Source organism: Rhinatrema bivittatum, chromosome 1, assembly GCF_901001135.1.
Source record: "Rhinatrema bivittatum chromosome 1, aRhiBiv1.1, whole genome shotgun sequence".
Classification (NCBI taxonomy): Eukaryota; Metazoa; Chordata; class Amphibia; order Gymnophiona; family Rhinatrematidae; genus Rhinatrema; species Rhinatrema bivittatum.
This window is the reverse complement of record NC_042615.1, coordinates 582270881-582289352: the sequence shown is the minus strand read 5'-3', so window position 1 is coordinate 582289352 and position 18472 is coordinate 582270881. Positions and strand designations below refer to the sequence as shown.

Below are 18472 nucleotides of genomic sequence, written 5' to 3'. Positions count from 1 at the left end.
TGCACATTAGTGTCCCAATGACCCTGGAATAAAATAACTAAACCTCTCTGAAATGTGATAAAATAATGGGTCTGATTTTTTCTAAGTCAGCCGCATTATTTTATTTGCAGTAAATTGCTTAGTAATTAACTGCTTTTCCTGCATTAGCTAATTTTATGCCTGCAAATGCAAGCAAAGCAGGTAATTTCCATAGGAGGTGAAATTTTGTTTAAAAAGCATGCAATATCACATTCATTAAATATTGTTTTCCAAGCCTTATCTTATTATCACGATTTAGTAAATCAAGACCTAAATTAGGTACCTAAAAGGGCCTGATTTACTGCTATTCTATGTCTAATGCCTGGTAAATGAGGCCCTAAGTTAGGTGCCAATTTTCAGCCAAACTTAGGATCTAAGAGGATAACTTTAAAATGAGCACATATGCGCTCATAATCGTGCATATGTGAACGCGAGCGCACATGTGCTAGTATTTTGTAACATTCATGCAAGTATGTGCACATTATACAAAATATGCCTCTTCGCGTATAATGTGTGCTTCTAATTTTAAGCACTTGCACGTACATCTACTAATGGTGAGATTACTTACCTGATAATCTCGTTTTCCTTAGTGTAGGCAGATGGACTCATAACGAATGGGTATAGTGTGCTCGTGCTAGCAGTTGGAGACGGATCTGACGTCAGCACGTGGTACATATACCCCTGCAGGAAGTGCAGACGCTCAGTAATCTTCCTTGCAAAAGCTGTATGGATATATGTGTGACTGACCGATTGATTAACTGAACATGATTAACCTAACCGATTGATAGTAGCTGGAGACCGCCAGTGTTCTCAACCGGGAGGCGTCGACACCCGGCAGGGTGGATGCCCTATATAAGGAAACATGGCTTACCTCGAAACGGTGAATCCCCATATATATCGGCAGCCGGGCGGGATGATGAGTCCATCTGCCTACACTAAGGAAAACGAGATTATCAGGTAAGTAATCTCACCATTTCCTAGCGTGTAGCAGATGGACTCATTACAAATGGGATGTACAAAAGCTTACTCCCGGACTGGGTGGGAGGCTGCCCGAGGTCCGTTTAGGATTGCCCTTGCAAATGCCGTGTCCTCCCTGGCCTGGACCTCCAGACGGTAGAATCTGGAGAAGGTATGGATGGAGGACCACGTTGCTGCTTTACATATCTCTGCAGGCAACAGCATCCTAGCTTCTGCCCAGGAGGCCGCTTGTGCTCTGGTAGAGTTAGCCTTGACTCGTAGAGGTGGTGGTTTTCCCACTTCTACGTAGGCCGCTTTGATAACTTCTTTGATCCAGCGAGCAACAGTCGCTCGTGAGGCCGCTTCTCCTTGCTGCTTCCCACTATGAAGGACGAACAGGTGGTCCGTCTTTCGTACTGTTTCCAACATTTCCAGGTATCTGGACTGCAGCCTGCCGATGTCGAGATGACGCAGTATTCGACCTGCTTCCGATTTCTTCAATCCTTCTGTGGTTGGCAAGGATATGGTTTGGTTGAGGTGGAAGTGTGAGACTACTTTGGGTAAGAAGGAAGGAACCGTACGAAGATGAATAGCTCCTGGGGTGATCCTGAGAAACGGATCGCGGCAGGACAGCGCTTGTAGCTCCGAGATGCGGCGTGCGGAGCATATGGCCAGCAAGAATACCATCTTCAAAGTTAACAACCGGAGGGATAGTCCTCGGAGGGGTCTGAAGGTGGGTCCCACCAGGAAGTCCAAAACTAGGTTGAGGTTCCATAGAGGCACTGGCCATTTCAGTGGCGGGCGAATGTGTTTGACTCCTTTCAGGAAACGTGAAACGTCTGGGTGTGTGGCAATGCTGTTGCCATCACACCTGGGGCCATAGCAGGATAGCGCTGCCACCTGAACCTTGATTGAACTGAGAGACAAACCCTTCTGAACCCATCTTGCAGGAAGTCCAAAATGATGGGGATTTTGGCGGCATGTGGGTTGGTTAGCAATGTGGAGAACTTGCGGGGTCGGAGGAGTGTTTCTATAACCGCCCCCGAGTATCCCTTTTTTCTCAGTTGAGCCCTCTCAATGGCCAGACCGTAAGAGAGAGTGGTGCTAGATTCTCGTGGAGAATGAGACTTTGTCTCAGCAGGTCCCTGTGAGGGGGCAGGGGTAGGGGATCCCCTGCCAGAAGTCTTCTCATGTCTGCGTACCAGGGTCTTCTTGGCCAGTCCGGGGCCACCAGAAGAACCAGGCCTCTGTGCCGCTGAATCCTGTGTATAATGGCGTCCAACAGGGGCCATGGGGGGAAGGCATATAGCAGGATCCCCTGAGGCCATGGTTGCACCAGGGCGTCGATCCCGTGGGATAGAAGATCTCGTCTGCGACTGAAGTATCTGGGTACTTGAGCGTTGTACCTGTCCGCTAGTAGGTCCATGCCCGGAGTCCCCCACTGATCCACAATCATCTGGAAGGCCGTGGGTGACAGTAGCCATTCCCTCGGGTTTAGGCTTTCTCTGCTGAGGAAGTCTGCCGTGGTGTTGTCCTTCCCGTCGATGTGGACGGCGGACATGTCCTGGAGATTTCCTTCCGCCCAAACCATCAGGAGGGCTATTTCTAGGGATACCTGTTGGCTTCTGGTTCCGCCCTGTCGGTTGATATATGCCACCATGGTGGCATTGTCCGACATCACTCTGACTGGCTTGTTTCGAAGTCTGTGCGCAAATCTCATGCAGGCTAGCCTGACTGCCCGTGCCTCTAGTCGGTTGATGTTCCACCCCGACTCTTCTTTGCTCCACCGCCCTTGGGCGGTTAGCTCTTTGCAGTGTGCTCCCCAGCCACTCAGGCTGGCATCTGTAGTGAGCAGGGTCCAGGTTGGGGAGGACATCTTTGACCCCCGGCTCATGTGGCCGGGCTGCAGCCACCACCGTAACTGATTCCATACTCTGGACGGTAGAGGTAGACGCACGGTGTAGTTCTGTAATCATGGGCTCCACCGAGAAAGGAGGGTGCGTTGTAATGGTCTCATATGAGCCCGTGCCCATGGCACTACTTCCAGGGTGGACGCCATTAGGCCGAGGACCTGTAAATAATCCCAAGCCGTGGGCCGGGTGGAGCTCAGCAGAGTCTGCAAGTGATTCCGGAGTTTTGATCTCCTCTTGGAGGTCAGGCTGACTTTGTCTCCCTGGGTGTTGAATCGGACTCCTAGGTATTCCAGCAACTGCGAAGGCTGTAGGGAACTCTTGCTCATGTTGACTACCCATCCTAGGCTTTCCAGAAGAGATATAACTCTGTTGGTTGCCCGGTGGCTCTCCTCCGGAGACTTTGCCCTGACTAGCCAATCGTCTAGGTAGGGATGGATGAGAATTCCTTCTCTCCTGAGCGACGCCGCTACCACTACTATTACCTTGGTAAAGGTTTGCGGCGCGATGGCTAACCCGAAGGGTAACGCCCGAAACTGTTGTTGCAGGACTTTGAAGCGTAAGTAGCGCTGGTGATCCCGATGAATTGGGATATGCAGGTAGGCTTCTGACAGATCCAGGGATGTGAGATACTCCCCTGGCTGTATTGCGCATCGGACTGACCGCAGAGTTTCCATGCGAAATCCTGGGACCTTTAAGTGCCGGTTGACTGACTTGAGGTCCAGGATAGGCCTGAAGGTGCCTCCCTTCTTGGGTACAATAAAATAAATGGAGTAATGCCCAGAATTTATCTCCCATGCAGGCACTGGGATTATGGCTTTTAGGGACAGGAGCCTCCGCAAGGTAGCTTCCAGTGCCGCCCTCTTGAGGGGTGGACAAGGAGATTCCACAAACTTGTCCGGAGGAGGATGAAGGAAGTCCAGGTAGTATCCTTCTCGGATGATGGCGAGGACCCACTGGTCCGAAGTAGTCTCGACCCATCTGCAGTAGAATAGGGTTAGCCTGCCCCCTATGGCTACCTCCCCCAGATGGGTCAGCTGATTCTCATTGTGGGGTGCGGCCGGGACCCGAACCCGAGCCAGTTCCCCTCTTGTTGTGCCTGGTCCGAAAGGACTGGTTCCTGGTCTGAGAACGAGGTGCTTGGTAGCGAGTCCTGTAGGGGTTGAAATGCTGAGAGGCTCTACCTCTGGGTGGCCTAGGAAGAGGGCGCTGGTTCCTCCTTGACCTATCTTCTGCTAGACGGGGTAATGGAGAGGCGCCCCCACTTGTTAGCCAAGTTCTCAAGGTTGCTGCCGAACAGGAGGGATCCCTTGAAGGGCATTCTTGTAAGGCGTGCCTTGGAGGAGGAGTCGGCCGACCAATTTCGTAGCCAGAGGTGTCTCCTGGCTGCCACTGAGGATGACACTCCCTTGGATTCCGTACGAACTAAGTCGGAGGCAGCGTCTGTGAGGAATGAGAGAGCTGATTCCATTTCTTCTCCCGGGGTGTTGTTCCTGGCTTGTGATAAACAGGAAGGCGTCAACACGGTGCAGCAGGTCGCGATTCGCAGGGACATGGCTGCCACCTCAAAGGCTTGTCTCAGAATGGCGTCCAGGCGCCGGTCATGCGCATCTTTGAGGGCCGTCCCTCCCTCCACTGGAATGGTAGTGCGCTTCACAACTGCGCTGACTATGGCGTCTACCTTGGGGCACGCCAGCAGCTCCTTAGTTGCCGGGTCCAGGGGGTACATGCTAGACAAGGCCCGACCCCCTTTGAATGAGGCCTCCGGTGCATTCCTCTTCAGATCTATTAGCTGCTGCGCTGCCTGAAGGAGGGGAAAATGGTGAGCCGTTTGACAAAGGCCCTCTAGCAGGGGGTTCATACTAGGTTCCCCTGGGGTGCCTTGGCCCGGGATAGCCAGCTCCGACAGGCATTGAGAGACCAGGTCTGGGAGATCCTCCCTAAGGAAGAAGCGCCTCATTGTTCGATACGGCTCTATCCCCGAGGGAAGTTCACCCTGCTCGGGAAGCTCGCCTTCTTCCTCAGAGCAATCTGAATCCCCATAAATGGGGCTTCCGGGTGGCGAGTGGCCGTGCCTAGGCCTAGAGGGTCCAGGGGCAGGGTCATCTGGCACATATGGGTCTGTCCGGGGAGCAGACTGCATTTGGACAAAGGCATGAATCCCCTTGAATAATTCCACCCAGGAGAGAGAAGCCGAGTCTAGCCTCAGGGGTACCAGGTCTCTCGGGTTCCCCGGCTGCTCACTTCGGCCTGCTAGGTCCGGGGTGTTCCCTGAGGAACTGGTCGTTAATCTGGGCTGGGACCGGCCCTGACCTGGAACTCCCAGGGCCTCCTCACATTGGGCACATAGGGAGTCTGCTTCCTCACTCTGTGTGGCTCTGAGGTGGCATGCAGAGCAGAGGCCTAGAGCTCTTATGCCTGATTCTGGAGCTGCCGGCTCTGTGGACGCCTGGGCTCTCATACGCTCCATTGCGTCTATTATTCCTATGTGCCGGTGCGCTCCCAGCCGCAAGTATGCGCTTTGTAAAATGCGCGAAAGCTGTGCGTCTATCAATGTGCGCCTATCAGCGTGTGCCTATCAATGTGCGCTTATCAGCGTGCGCCTATCAATGTGCACCTATCAGCATGCGCCTATCAATGTGTGCCTATCAGCGTGCGCCTATCAATGTGCGCCTGTGAATATGCACCTATGAATATGCACTTATCAGTGTGCGCCTATCAGCGTGCGCTTATCAACGTGCGCCTCTCTATGTGCGCCTAAGAACGCTATCAACATGCGCCTAACAACGGGCGCCTATCAACGGGCGCCTAACAACGTGCGCCTACACAGGGCAGAGGACGACGGCGAGCTGGCAGGCAAAATGGCGGGCTGCTACGTAGGCAGACCCCGCTAATCCTCGTTCTCCGGAGACCAGTAAAGGAAGATGTACGCCTTCCTGATCTTCGGCGCTTCCCGGCTGCGACCCGGGCGGTCTCCGGCTGCGGGGGGAGAGGGTGATTACCGTCACCGCCACGCTCGAAGAAGTGCACCCGCTGCCTCTAGGCCGCGCCCGAACTCGTCTCGCTCGGGGGCCAAGTCCTCACCGGGACCGAGGCTGCCTCTATGCCACGCCCGAGCCCTTCTCACTCGGGGGTTAGGTCCCTGCCGCGATTCGGCCACCGGACCGAGGCTCTTACCTCCGAGGGACCATGGAAATCACCTCGGGAAACTCAACTGGGGGAGGGACCTTAGGGTATCACCGCAGGAGTGCGGGGCTCGTCTTCAGGTAGGATTCTACTATGAATTTAGTCGTTAGAATTTGGAAGAACGCTCAGCGAGCGTTAGGTAGCTCCAAACTGCTTTGGAGACGGAAATTACTGAGCGTCTGCACTTCCTGCAGGGGTATATGTACCACGTGCTGACGTCAGATCCGTCTCCAACTGCTAGCACGAGCACACTATACCCATTTGTAATGAGTCCATCTGCTACACGCTAGGAAATTGACATTTTCCTTAGGAAATATTGGCTTTACACATGCAAGTCAGGTAATTTTATAACATGCATGCATGCAGAAAATGACCAGTTTAATCAGTTCATCCACCAGTTTGCCCTGTTTATTTCCAGGTCATATAGACTCCCCCCAGATTACGCAGACCCTTCACCTAGTCAGTAATTGGCTATAAGCACACCAATTTATTTGTGTTCCAGTACTTGAGTGCTTACGTACGAGGTTTATAAAATAGGATGGACACAAGTAACTATATTTTATTTTTTTATTTTATTGTTTGATGTTAGAGGAATGGTGATGGTTCTGTTTTTTCATTGTTGCACTGCATAGAGTCTGGCTTCTTGTAGTTTCCAGTTCAGTTTTTGTCTTCGCATTTGTATTTCTACTTTATGGTTATTCTATTCTATATTTGGTGAGGTTCTGTTTGTGAGGTGAGGCATTAGTATTAGTGTATTAGTATTAGGCATATGTATTAGTGTATTCGGGCTTTCAGAGGGTCAAGCCCACACCCAGCACACATCACAATAGGCCTTCTATCGCTCCGGCTATCCTAGCCCTCCAGGTTAATACCCCTTGTTATATGTAACTTTCATTTCTTGTTATATGGTTGACTTTGTTATTCCCCTCATGTTATTTGTAAACCGATCTGATATGAATTTCTTTCATGAAGGTCGGTATATAAAAATGTTAAATAAATAAATAAATAATACTATATGCGTTCCAAACGTCTTTTTTGCAGGGATTTCTAGTTGGCATCACAGCAGTCCAAGTAAATATAATGTAAGTGATATTTTTACTTCAGAATATTGTACTTTGATATTTTTCATTTATAATATAAATGCATAACTCTTTAACTTTGTGTGTGGAATAGTGGGGGGCGTTGTGCATGACTATAAGGTTCACCTAGGGCACCTAATACCCTTGGCACCAGCCATGAGTTTGGGGGGAGGGCAGGGATGGTGTTGGTTTTTAAAGTTTGTATCACTGAAGGGAGCCGGATGTTTTTTTGGTGGGCCTGGGACAGATAATGAATGAACGGGGGGAGGGGAGGAGGTAGCACAGTAATTGTTCACACAGGGTAGCAAAAAAACTAGCACCAGCCTGTGCTTATGTGACTGTCCAACAATATTCCTGGTTGCGCAATACTGTCTCTTTCCAGTTTGTTCAGGAGAACTCACTGGCATAGTGATTGTCTATGTAATGGCATTCAGAGAAAACCCAAATTAGTTCTGCTTCACATGGGAATATAGCAAATCTACAGTCATAAACACTGAGGTGATGCTGAGCTGATTTTTACCAATATAGGAAAAGGCAAACATTAAAAAGCTGGGTGACAGTTGGCAGCCTGTATAGACCTTAGCACTTTGAAGAAACAGTCTTAGTTTTCTGGTCCAATCATTGATGGCATCCACCATCCTTTCAGAAGCCAAGAGTCAGCATAGCAGCTGCAAAACTAATCCGAGTCTCACATAAGGTCAAGCACACTTCATTGCTGGCTTCTGATTGACAGAAGATTTATTCATCGTAATTACTAATAATTGTTTACTGGGAAAATAGCCTAGGTGTATAGTTCCACTTTTAACTGTATCTCAGTGAAGGTAATATAGTGTGTAGCAACATGGAAATCTTTGGAAATGTTAATTATTATGTCATGCTTTAATGGTTGGCAGCTGTATTTAAATTAGGTCTGAGAAGTACTATATCACGTGAGTTTGAGTTGGCAGCTTACATACAAGGATAACTTTCAAATAATTGCATTCGCCCCTATATATGCATGTATCTGGATGTGTGAACATCTACTCCTGATTTTATAACCTGCTATTACTTAGCCAGATAAAGTGGAACATCTGGATAAGTCCTGCTACTTCGCTGAATAAATTGGAATTTATCTGTATAAGAGGTAGGCAACTTCTATACCCATGCATTTTTACATCTAGCTAAAAATATATGGGTGGAGACACTTACCCCCTGTAAGTCAGGTTTTACACATGCAGGCAAAGAGATTTTCTAACATTTGCACGACAATGAAATTACCAGTTTTACCAATTAGTTTACCAGTTTACCCAGGTCATTGAGACCCTCCTGGCTATTCAGCGTTAACTCCCCCCCAGTCATTATTTCACTTTTAAGACTTTTATTATCACTTACTACAGATATAGAGCAGGTGTAAATACACTCGAGTAAGATGCCAAATCTACATCATAAATAGCAACTTTCACATGTAAATGTTGGTCCTGCTCTAGAATGTCCCTGGTCTGCACATTTTATTCACGTGCAAATATACTCTCAAACCCATACTTACACCTGTATGTTTGAGATTTATAAAATAGTATATGCTAGTTACATGCGTATATGCTGAGTTTTACATGCAAAACTTTTGAAGCTTCAACTTATAATGAGCAGGAGAACTTTGCTTTCCATTGCAGATGAAGGATTTCTGCACAAGGCTATTAACTTCGAGAAAAGAATGTATATAATTGAACACGTACAAATTTTCTCAGATGCCGATCCTGTTCAGACGCTGCTGCTGTCCTCCAATAAGGTAAAACTGACCTGGAGAATTAAGATTTCAGTTTCCTAAGATGTACAAGTTAACTTGTGTTTGTTTGACTTATAGAAGCTGGTTGGTATTTGGGTCTTAGTTCATCAGTGAGAGTACAGATGTGTTCATAAGGATTCAGACCTGTTCTTTTTTAATTTTAATTATAAATGTGTCAAACCAGATTATGGCATCATATTACATAGAGGACTTACAGATACAGTACATAAGTTGAAACCGTATATTCTATAATTACATCACAGCTAAAAACATTGCTTAATTATTTTCTTACTAAATTATGCTGTTCTAATTACACCACCTCATCTGTTAGGATTGATGGGTACTGTCTGTTGTGAACAGATTTCTTTGGGCCTCTTCTGCACAGCACCATTATGCTCTGGTCTACATTAGGGAGGAACCATGTTACTAGCATTGTGGTAGAAGCACTCATTGCAGCAGGACGAAACAAATAAAAAGTGTGAAATTCTAGAAACCCCTAGGTTCAATCTCTCCCCCCCCCCCCCCCCCCCAATGTATTTCTTTTTGGAAAGATGCCAACTTTGCCCACTTCTTATGCCCCATCCCACCTTTCTCCAAATCACTCACCAACTTTAGAAAAGTGGAAAAGTCCAATGTCCCCCAAGGAGCTACCTTTACACAAAATTTGGTGCAACTAGATCTAGCTGTTCCAAAGTTATTAGGGAGGAACACATACATAAAAATACAAATTGTAACACACATACATTTTGCAATCTTAAAAGCCTCTCTGTTCTGTTGAACCAAGCCTAAAAACAAAAACAGACCAAAGTTGAAGGCTCTCGTCCTTTGGCAGAAAGGTTCTGGTGCTTCTGTGGTGAGAATCAGTGGCCACTGGCAACTTTGTATGCCTACTGGTAACCTTGTATGCCTCTGCTCAGCCAGAGCATCCTATAGCCTGGTGAACCATGTGGAATCTCCCATGACTGAATCGTTTTTGACCAGGAGGACCTTGGGGCCTGGGAATCCTCTTGAGAGCATCCTCTGTAAAGCAGATTTCTATAATAGGGTGTTAAGCACAGGGCAGTAATCCTAACTTCTCACTTGATAATTATTATTTGACAATCCTCATGTTTTAGGAGCAGGCCAGATGGCACTTAGTCCCTCTCAGAACCCAGTGGGGTCAACTCAGGATCTGTAGTACTAGAGCAGTGCATAATATCTTCTAGTACTTTAAATTTTGAGATCATCTTGGTCACATTCTGGTCAATTTTCAGACAATAAGGTTGGTTCTTCCATATAGATTATCTCAGAGGTCAGATCAGTATAGCAGATAAAAGTAAACCACTTCAGAGAGAAAGATGCTGTGCTCACAGCCATACTGATTTTCACCATTTTGCCCTGGATGTTTGATTTGATTAAATTGTAAGCTCTACCGAGCAGGGACTGTCTCTTACGTGTTTTTGTCCTCATTGCAGATGTCGAGTAGTGCTATAGAAGTGATAAGTAGTAATAGTAGTAGTATGTGGGACCAGACTTTAAGCTTTTGAAGTTGGATCCTTCTACCAGCTGTGAAGTGCCACTGTCTGACAGGGAAATTATGGACAAGACTGCTAGCTTTGGAGCAGGATTTATGGGGACAAAGACCACAGGTCTTTTGAGCATCCTGGTGCAGAGCCATTTGAATGATGAGACTGCACAGTAGTTGAATAAAATAAATACAGCTACAGGATTCATCCTTGTTTAGGAAGCCACTAGTTAGACTGTTCGATGGGTATCCAAAAAAGAGTCAGATCTCTGGATTATTCTCACAGTTAAGAGGCAAGGATTCCCAACAAGATGGTTCTGTTTTTCCATATTGTGTAGTACAGCTGAACATGGGAGAGGAAAGGACATAAATGAGAAGGTCCCACTTGTTTAGTGATTCTGCCTTGAGCCACCAACCATATGAGGAGGAAGGTGCAGCCTCTTTCTCCATGGATTCCACTATGGGATCTATGTACTTAAAGGCATGTGTTTAACATGGACATTACATAACACCAGTGCACAATTCACATTGGGGCGGATTTTCAGAGCCCTGCTCGCCTAAATCCGCCCAAATCCGGGCGGATTTAGGCGAGCAGGGCCCTGCGCGCCGGTGAGCCTATTTTACATAGGCCTACCGGCGCGCGCAGAGCCCCGGGACTCGCGTAAGTCCCGGGGTTCTCCGAGGGGGGCGTGTCGGGGGCGTGTCGGGGGGCGGGCCCGGTCGTCGCTGCATTTAGGGGGGCGTGTCGGCAGCGTTTTGGGGGCGGGTCCGGGGGCGTGGCCGCGCCCTCCGTACCCGCCCCAGGTCGCGTCCCGGCGCGCAAGTGGCCCGCTGGCGCGCGGGGATTTACGCCTCCCTCTGGGAGGCGTAAATCCCCCGACAAAGGTAAGGGGGGGGCTTAGACAGGGCCGGGTGGGTGGGTTAGGTAGGGGAAGGGAGGGGAAGGTGAGGGGAGGGCAAAAGGAAGTTCCCTCCGAGGCCGCTCCGATTTCGGAGCGGCCTCGGAGGGAATGGGGGTAGGCTGCGCAGCTCGGCGCGCGCCGGCTATACAAAATCAATAGCCTTGCGCGCGCCGATCCAGGTTTTTAGCAGATACGCGTGGCTCCGCGCGTATCTACTAAAATCCAGCTTACTTTTGCTTGCGCCTGATGCGCCAGCAAAAGTAGGCCAATTCGCGCTATTTGAAAATCTACCCCATTACTTGCATGCATGTTAGTGTTAAGACACAGTAACTTTAACACAAATGCAAAATGCCCTCTTTAAGTATTAATGTAATGAAGGGACTATTTAGAAGTCTCTTCCCCCAGAGCAACTCACTGCTTCATCTTGAGAATCTCAAGGTAGAAGGCAGCCTGTTGGGGGTAGTACTTGACGTTGAGGAGTACCACGAGAGATCCTGCTGGTGGAGCCTCAACAATCTGAGCCAGCTGAGTGATCGCAGCGAGCTGCTCTCCTCCCCACCCTGAGACACCGGCGGTGACATCATCAAAGTGGGACCGACAGCCTCGATAAAATCCTGAGTGCTGAGGAGTAACAGTGGGGAGTCCTTGAGGTCGATGAGTACTGGGGGAGATCCTGTCGGAGGAGCCTCGATGATTTGAGCCAGCTGAGAGTGATCGAGGTGAGCTACTCCTCCCCACCTTGAGACGTCGGCAGTGAAGTCATCAAAGTGGGATCAACTGCCTTGATAAAATCCTGAGTGCTGTGGAGTGCAGCCGCTGGTGTGCTGCCAAAGTCACGTGTGCCAAAAGGGTACATAGCTTTGCCTCAGTGGGGAGGAAGAGGAAATCAAAGATCTATACTTCATCTCCTGCTCCTATCGTGATTCGAGACCCCATGGACAATCACCTGTAGAGAATGGGTGAATTGCTCAACTAGTGACTGCAGTGGGAGCTCTTCTTTGGGTGCTTCTCTAAGTCCTGGCTCAAACCGACTACCTTCCCAACCGACCGGTACTACCCCCTGTGATAAGAGGCTCTAGGAAAACCCAGAAACTCCTACTGAGGCAGAGGAAACAGTGAGAGATCTAGGAAGGGCTAAATTTCTGGAAGCACTTCCCATTTTTCCTGCTGTGGTATCTGCAATTTCCCCTATTGAGTCTGAAAGTATTCATCAACCAGTATGCATTAAGGCATTAGTCAATGGAGAAGAAACCCCAGAGCCTCCTAATGTAACTCTTTCAGACCTCTGGAAGTTAATAGTTAAGAACAGGTCTCAATCCATCTCACAGCTTGGTTCCCTTGTAGCTGAAACTACATCCTCTTTAAAATCACAGGAGAAGAGGCTGGAAGCACTTGAGAAAATTACACCTACCCTAAACTGTCAGGTTTCATCATTTCAGAATGCTGAGCTAGCTCATATTAAAGACAGTTTGTCTATGTATAATGAAACAGAGGTATTAGAAAACCTTTCTAGAGCTAGGAACCTGCAGTTTGTGAATTTTCCCTGTATGAGGTTACTAGCAGCAGCTGAAATGTTTAAAAAGTATTTAAGAGAGATTTTAGCTTTTGATGAGGAGAGATTGCCATCTATATCTAAAATATTTTATTTGCCTAGACAGGAATTTAGATGTCAATCAGGGTAGGCATATTACTTTGGTAGCTAGCTCAGGAATTACCACTTTTTTTGGAATAATCTTTTGATTCAATTTCTAATACGGCTACGTCGATTGTCTCATTCTGTGCTGAACAAGATAAGGATTTAGTGTTTTCTAAATATTTTAAAAATAAGGATATTTCTTTTGTGGGCAGAAGATCTATGTATTTCCTAATGTCTCCCGTGTGACTCAAGCCCGGAGGAGGCATTTCCTTTCTTTGAAAAATAAAGTGCTGGCTCTTGGGGCCTCTTTCTTTTTAAAATTTCCTTGGAGGTGTTTCATTATTTTACAGTCTAATAGGTTTATTTTCATAGATCCTATGCATTTGGAGACTTTCATAGTTAATAAAAGTATGGAACATGGGTTACAAACTTAGCTGTTGGGGTGATTAATCTGGCTTATAAGGAGTTGTAAGGTACTCCTATTTTTTTTCTGTAGGATGCTAATATATCTTTTTGCTTAGTAATGCCTCCTCTATTATATTATGGGGTAGATTTTCAAAGGGTTACGCGCGTAACCCCCGAAAACCTACCCCAAACCCCCCCCTGCGCGCGCCGAGCCTATCATGCATAGACTCGGTGGCGCACGCAAGCCCCGGGACACGCGTAAGTCCCGGGGCTTTCCTGGGGGGGGGTGTCGGGGGGCATGTCGCGGCCGGCGCGTCATCGGGGGCGTTCCTGGGGCATGGCCGCGGCCTCTGGACCAGCCCCCAGACCGGACCGTGGTGCGCCGGCAGCCAGCCCGGGCCGTGCAAGTTACACCTGCCTCGGGCAGGCGTAACTTTCCCAATAAAGGTAGGAGGGGGAATTAGTTAGGGCCGGGGGGTGGGTTAGTGAGGGGAAGGTGCAGGGGCTTGGAAGGAAAGTTCCCTCCGAGGCCGCTCCGAAATCGGAGTGGCCTCGGAGGTAACGGAGGCAGGCTGCGCAACTCAGCGCATGCAGGCTGCCAATTTTGCGCAGCCTTGCGCGCACCGACCCCAGATTTTAAAAGATACGTGCAGCTATGCGCGTATCTATTAAAATCCAGCATACTTTTATAAAATCTACCCCTATGTGTTTATACAATATGTTGCAAACTGGGTTTTTATTTGTATATATTTTCATAATTATATTAATGGCTTCAATATATATTTACATGTATTTCATTGTATTGAATGAAAACCTAATAAAGATGTAATTTAAAAAAGAAGGCAGCTTGTCTCCTTTTTTGACTTCATTGGGCTTCTGGAGTTTCAGTCAGTGGACCAGAAATGTCTTAATCGCCTTACTGATATGTTTCTTTGAGACAAGATGACCTGTATTGCTGTGCTTGAGGAATGTGCAGTTTGGAATGTCCCCAGTCTCCAACACTGTCTTACGTGTTTTTTTATTGAATATAAAATAGTGTGATCTGCTCTGAACTACATGTATGGATAGGGCAGAATATAAAACATTTTAAAATAAATAAAATCTGTCTTGATGATGATTGGATGTGAACCATCTGAATTCACTAATATGGATGCTATCATGAATGCTGTTTCCAAATAGTCATAGGCTAGCTGGGCCTTTACTTTCCAATTGAAATGAGTGCTTTTTCTTCAGTAAGGCAGTGAATGGGGCTACTACTTTTGAGAACCCCTTGAGAAATCTCCTATAAAAGTTTGTGGATCTGAAGAAATGCTGTATTCCCTTTATATCTTTCTTTATCAGCTATTTAGTCACCTCTGTTATTTTTCATTGATCAATTCTTAGTCCTTCTGGAGAAATTAAATCTCCTAAGAATTCAATAGATCTGTGGTCAAACAAACACTTTAGTTCTGCATAGTGGCTACATTTTGACAAATGGCTTAGAACCTGGTGAACCTAATCTTCATGTTCGACCACATTCTCAGACAACATCAAAATGTTATTCAGTTGCATGATGATGCATTGGTACACATTAATTGAAATATTTTGTCAATTAAATTTTGAAAGGCAGCTGGTGAATTACCTAATCCAAATAGCATTACAAGATACACAAATGCCAGGAACTGTGGAGGGTCACATAAGATTCTTAATACAGTGTTAATTCATGTGAAATTTAAAACACAAAAGTATTTTTTCAAGTTAGGTTATTCTGGCAGTATTTCACTTCTCAAAGTCTCTGTATTATCCATACACAATTCATTTGGAAACAACACAGGTCACATTTTCTCCTGGTAAAATGTAAAAACAGGTTTCAGGAGCTGCTTGGAAACCATGATTAGTTATACACACTTCAGAGCAAACAGGTGTAAGCTAGTGACTTATTCAATTGTTATTTTTCCTGCTTAGCTAAGATAATTTAAGCAACAAAGGAAATAGTCCCTGACCACGTCTTTTGAACTCAGGAAATGCCAAATGGTATATGGGAACAGATGTTCTTTTAAAAGGCAAAAGAAGTGTAATTAAAACAGGTCTATGATGGTTAGTATACTTTTTTTGAAGTTCATGAAAAGAAAAAGTCCCGTTGACTTGAAGCCAGAGCTGTGTTATTCACTGGTCAGCACTGCCCCATGAGGAGACCAAGTAAGGGGGGGGGGGGGGAATAAAATAACTAAATGTATCCATACAAATGAGATATCTTTGTATAGAGATCACCTAAGTCTTCACTACATGTTTGTCCCTATATCAGACCTTGTGTTAGGAATAGGACTTCATTTGAGGCAAAGCACGAAGCACAGTGTGAGAGTTTTGAGAAAGGAGTGTGCAGTTGGGAATGTTCCCAGTTTCCAAAATTAGGACCACAGCCTGATACCAGGGAAAAAGGAAGAGGCAGATTCCTGACCTGTGTCCAACCGGTCTGGCAGGGCTTGTCTCAGTCTGGGGAGAGATGTTTTAAGGGAATTGTTGATTTTGTGAAGAAATTATGGATCCTGGTCCTGTCTTGGGGAGGAGGTCATGGAAAAGAGGGTTTTGTGGCTCCTATCCAAAAGCACAGGAAGGGATAGAAGTTTCATTGCCATAAGAGAGAAGTTTTCTGATTGTGAAGAGAATTTTTGTTCCTTTTTGTTGGGAGGAATTTTTACCCATCATTCCTGCCCAGGAGAAGGAACTGAAGAGCACAGATTTTCTGCAGGTGGGACTGTCTACCAGAAAGTCCCCTGGTGACATCAGAGGAGAGACAGGAGCCTGGCTTCCACCACTTGGAAGGAAGAGTTCTCCTAGTGCTTGCCAACCTGAAGGCATTCATGGGGGTGGGGGGACAGGATTGAATTTGTGTACATCTAGATTTGGTTCTGGAAGATAAAATGAGAAGATTCCTGTGAATTACTTTGAAGATTTGCTTACAGTAAAGTTTTGTTTGGAATACTTCAATTGAGTGTCCAGTGAGTCTTTTAGTACTCGGTACAGAGACTGTGTGGAAAGGAGAAATCAAACTAAGTACACCAGAGAGAGAGAGAGAGAGCAAGCAAGTGACATCCCCCCCTATGCCGTAGGCCTTGGAGGTTTAGCCTCAACCCACTCGAAGAATCTATGCCCCAAGATTGACTATGAACTGGGACTTAGCCCTGGGACTGAGTGTGACCCTTGCATCCAATTCATCTGTAACACCTGAAACAGATGAATACATTTGCATTAGAGCTTAGGTAAGTGATACCTTACATATTCATCACTCTAGCCAGTAAATGACAAGGGGTTGAATACTAATGAAATTTCTTAATTACATATATAAAGGTGGGTCTGTCTTTGTCAAGAGTCAAACTATTGGTCAAAAAAGTGCATCGACTAATCACCCAAATAATATAGTTAATAGAAAGGCAAAGTCATAAAATAATTCAAAATGTAATTGGATATAGGTCTGGGGTATCTGCAAGCCATGTCACATATGATTAAAACATACTGCCACCAGACTGTTCAATTATTTACCCTAAATCATAATGAACACTTTTTTTGAGGGGGGGGGGGGGGGTTGTTACAAAGTAAAATAGAAAATGACATTTTCAAAGTCTAACAAAATGTCTGACATCAGCCAATGACTGTATCAGGGGCTAGATTTAGAAAAGATCCTCATGACAAATGGAATTTCCAACCATCAAAGAAGTCTCAAAATCTCACTGCAGACCGGTCATCATGATGTGGCACAGTTTAAATCCAAAGGCAAAGTGATGTCATCAACTTGCAGCATAATTAACTATTGGTTCTGAAATGCAAAAATTGATTGATATCATAATGTATGAAAAACAGTAATAAAATCACAAATATACAAGAAAGAGTAATGCAAAACAGAGGACTAAATAAAATAGCACAAGCTAAAAAATGAAAATATTGATATTTTAAATGAAACATGCCAATTCCAGTTCTGAATTGAGTCTCACGGGAGCCATGGACTTAAGGTGGTAAATCTATTTTTGTTCCAGATAAAATAAATTCTTATTGAAGCCTCCACCCCACCAATCCTTGCACCCTATATCAATAATGCTGAACTGTAAGTCCTAAAAAGTAAGATGAAATGCAAAGTAATAAGAAACTAATGGAGCTGTCAAACGGTTTTTTGATGCAACTCTCGTATTCTATGATCCGGACACTTATACGTCAAGAAGTCTTGCCCATGTAGATCAAGTTGCAGGGGAAGATCACTATCTAGATTATGCCAGATGTAGTACAATCTTACATGATGTAACTGTATAGTATAGTTTACTGCAGGGACAAAGATAGAAGAGGTACCTAGGGATACCGAACAGACAGAACATGAGCCACAGGGCCTGTGATTGCCTAAATCATGAGAAACAAAATTTTTGACAAAAGTCTGATCTCATTAGTTTATGTCTCAAATTTTTGCCATATATATAAGCTATGCATGGGGGCTCTGTGAACTCAGGTTGTAACTGGAGAATATGCCAATGCCTAAAGATGACTGTCTGCATAATGTGTACGCCTGCAGAAAAGGGTAGAACCCAAGTTAGCTTAGTGGAATCCTTAAGTGGCTGTGTTAGAAACAGCCATTTTTTGTGGCAAAACTTAGCCCGTTTGTAGACTTTGCAAATAACTGATCATGGATATCTTCTCTCCATGAAGCAATCAAACATCTATGGCTTGTTCTTGAAAATCTTGTAATGAGGTGCAGGCCCGTTTTAGTCAGAGAAACTGACTAACTACAAAGCTCTTTTTTAAACTGGTAAGGTGAGCACTATCATAGCATAAGAGACTATTATTACTGTCCATTGTTTTCTGATATAAAGATGTTGTAAAGCCACCAGTAGTCTTCATGATGGGTAGATCATGAAAGCCAATCTTATGTATATGCATTTGTGCCATAAAGTTCATATGATTCCATGAGGTCTGTGAGTTCTGAAGGAACCTCAACTATATACTGAAAATGAGACCTTCCTGACAGAAGAGAACGCTATTTTGATCAAGTGCAATTTAGATCTAATGGTTTTCATTATTAAGACAGCCCAGGAAATGGTTGTAGGTGTTAGATCTGAGATCACTGAAATCACCTCGTCTATTCAATCTTCTA

The 18472-nt window shown here is 45.8% G+C and overlaps 1 protein-coding gene across 1 annotated transcript in view; it reads left to right on the top strand.

Annotated features, from left to right (window-relative positions):
- The window catches only part of LOC115099399 (semaphorin-4D-like), a 180947-nt gene that overhangs the window by 130530 nt on the left and 31945 nt on the right, over positions 1–18472 (top strand). The window contains exon 11 of the mRNA XM_029617029.1: positions 8800–8915. Coding sequence (XP_029472889.1) covers positions 8800–8915 — 116 coding nt within the window. The remainder of the gene's footprint in view (positions 1–8799; positions 8916–18472) is intronic.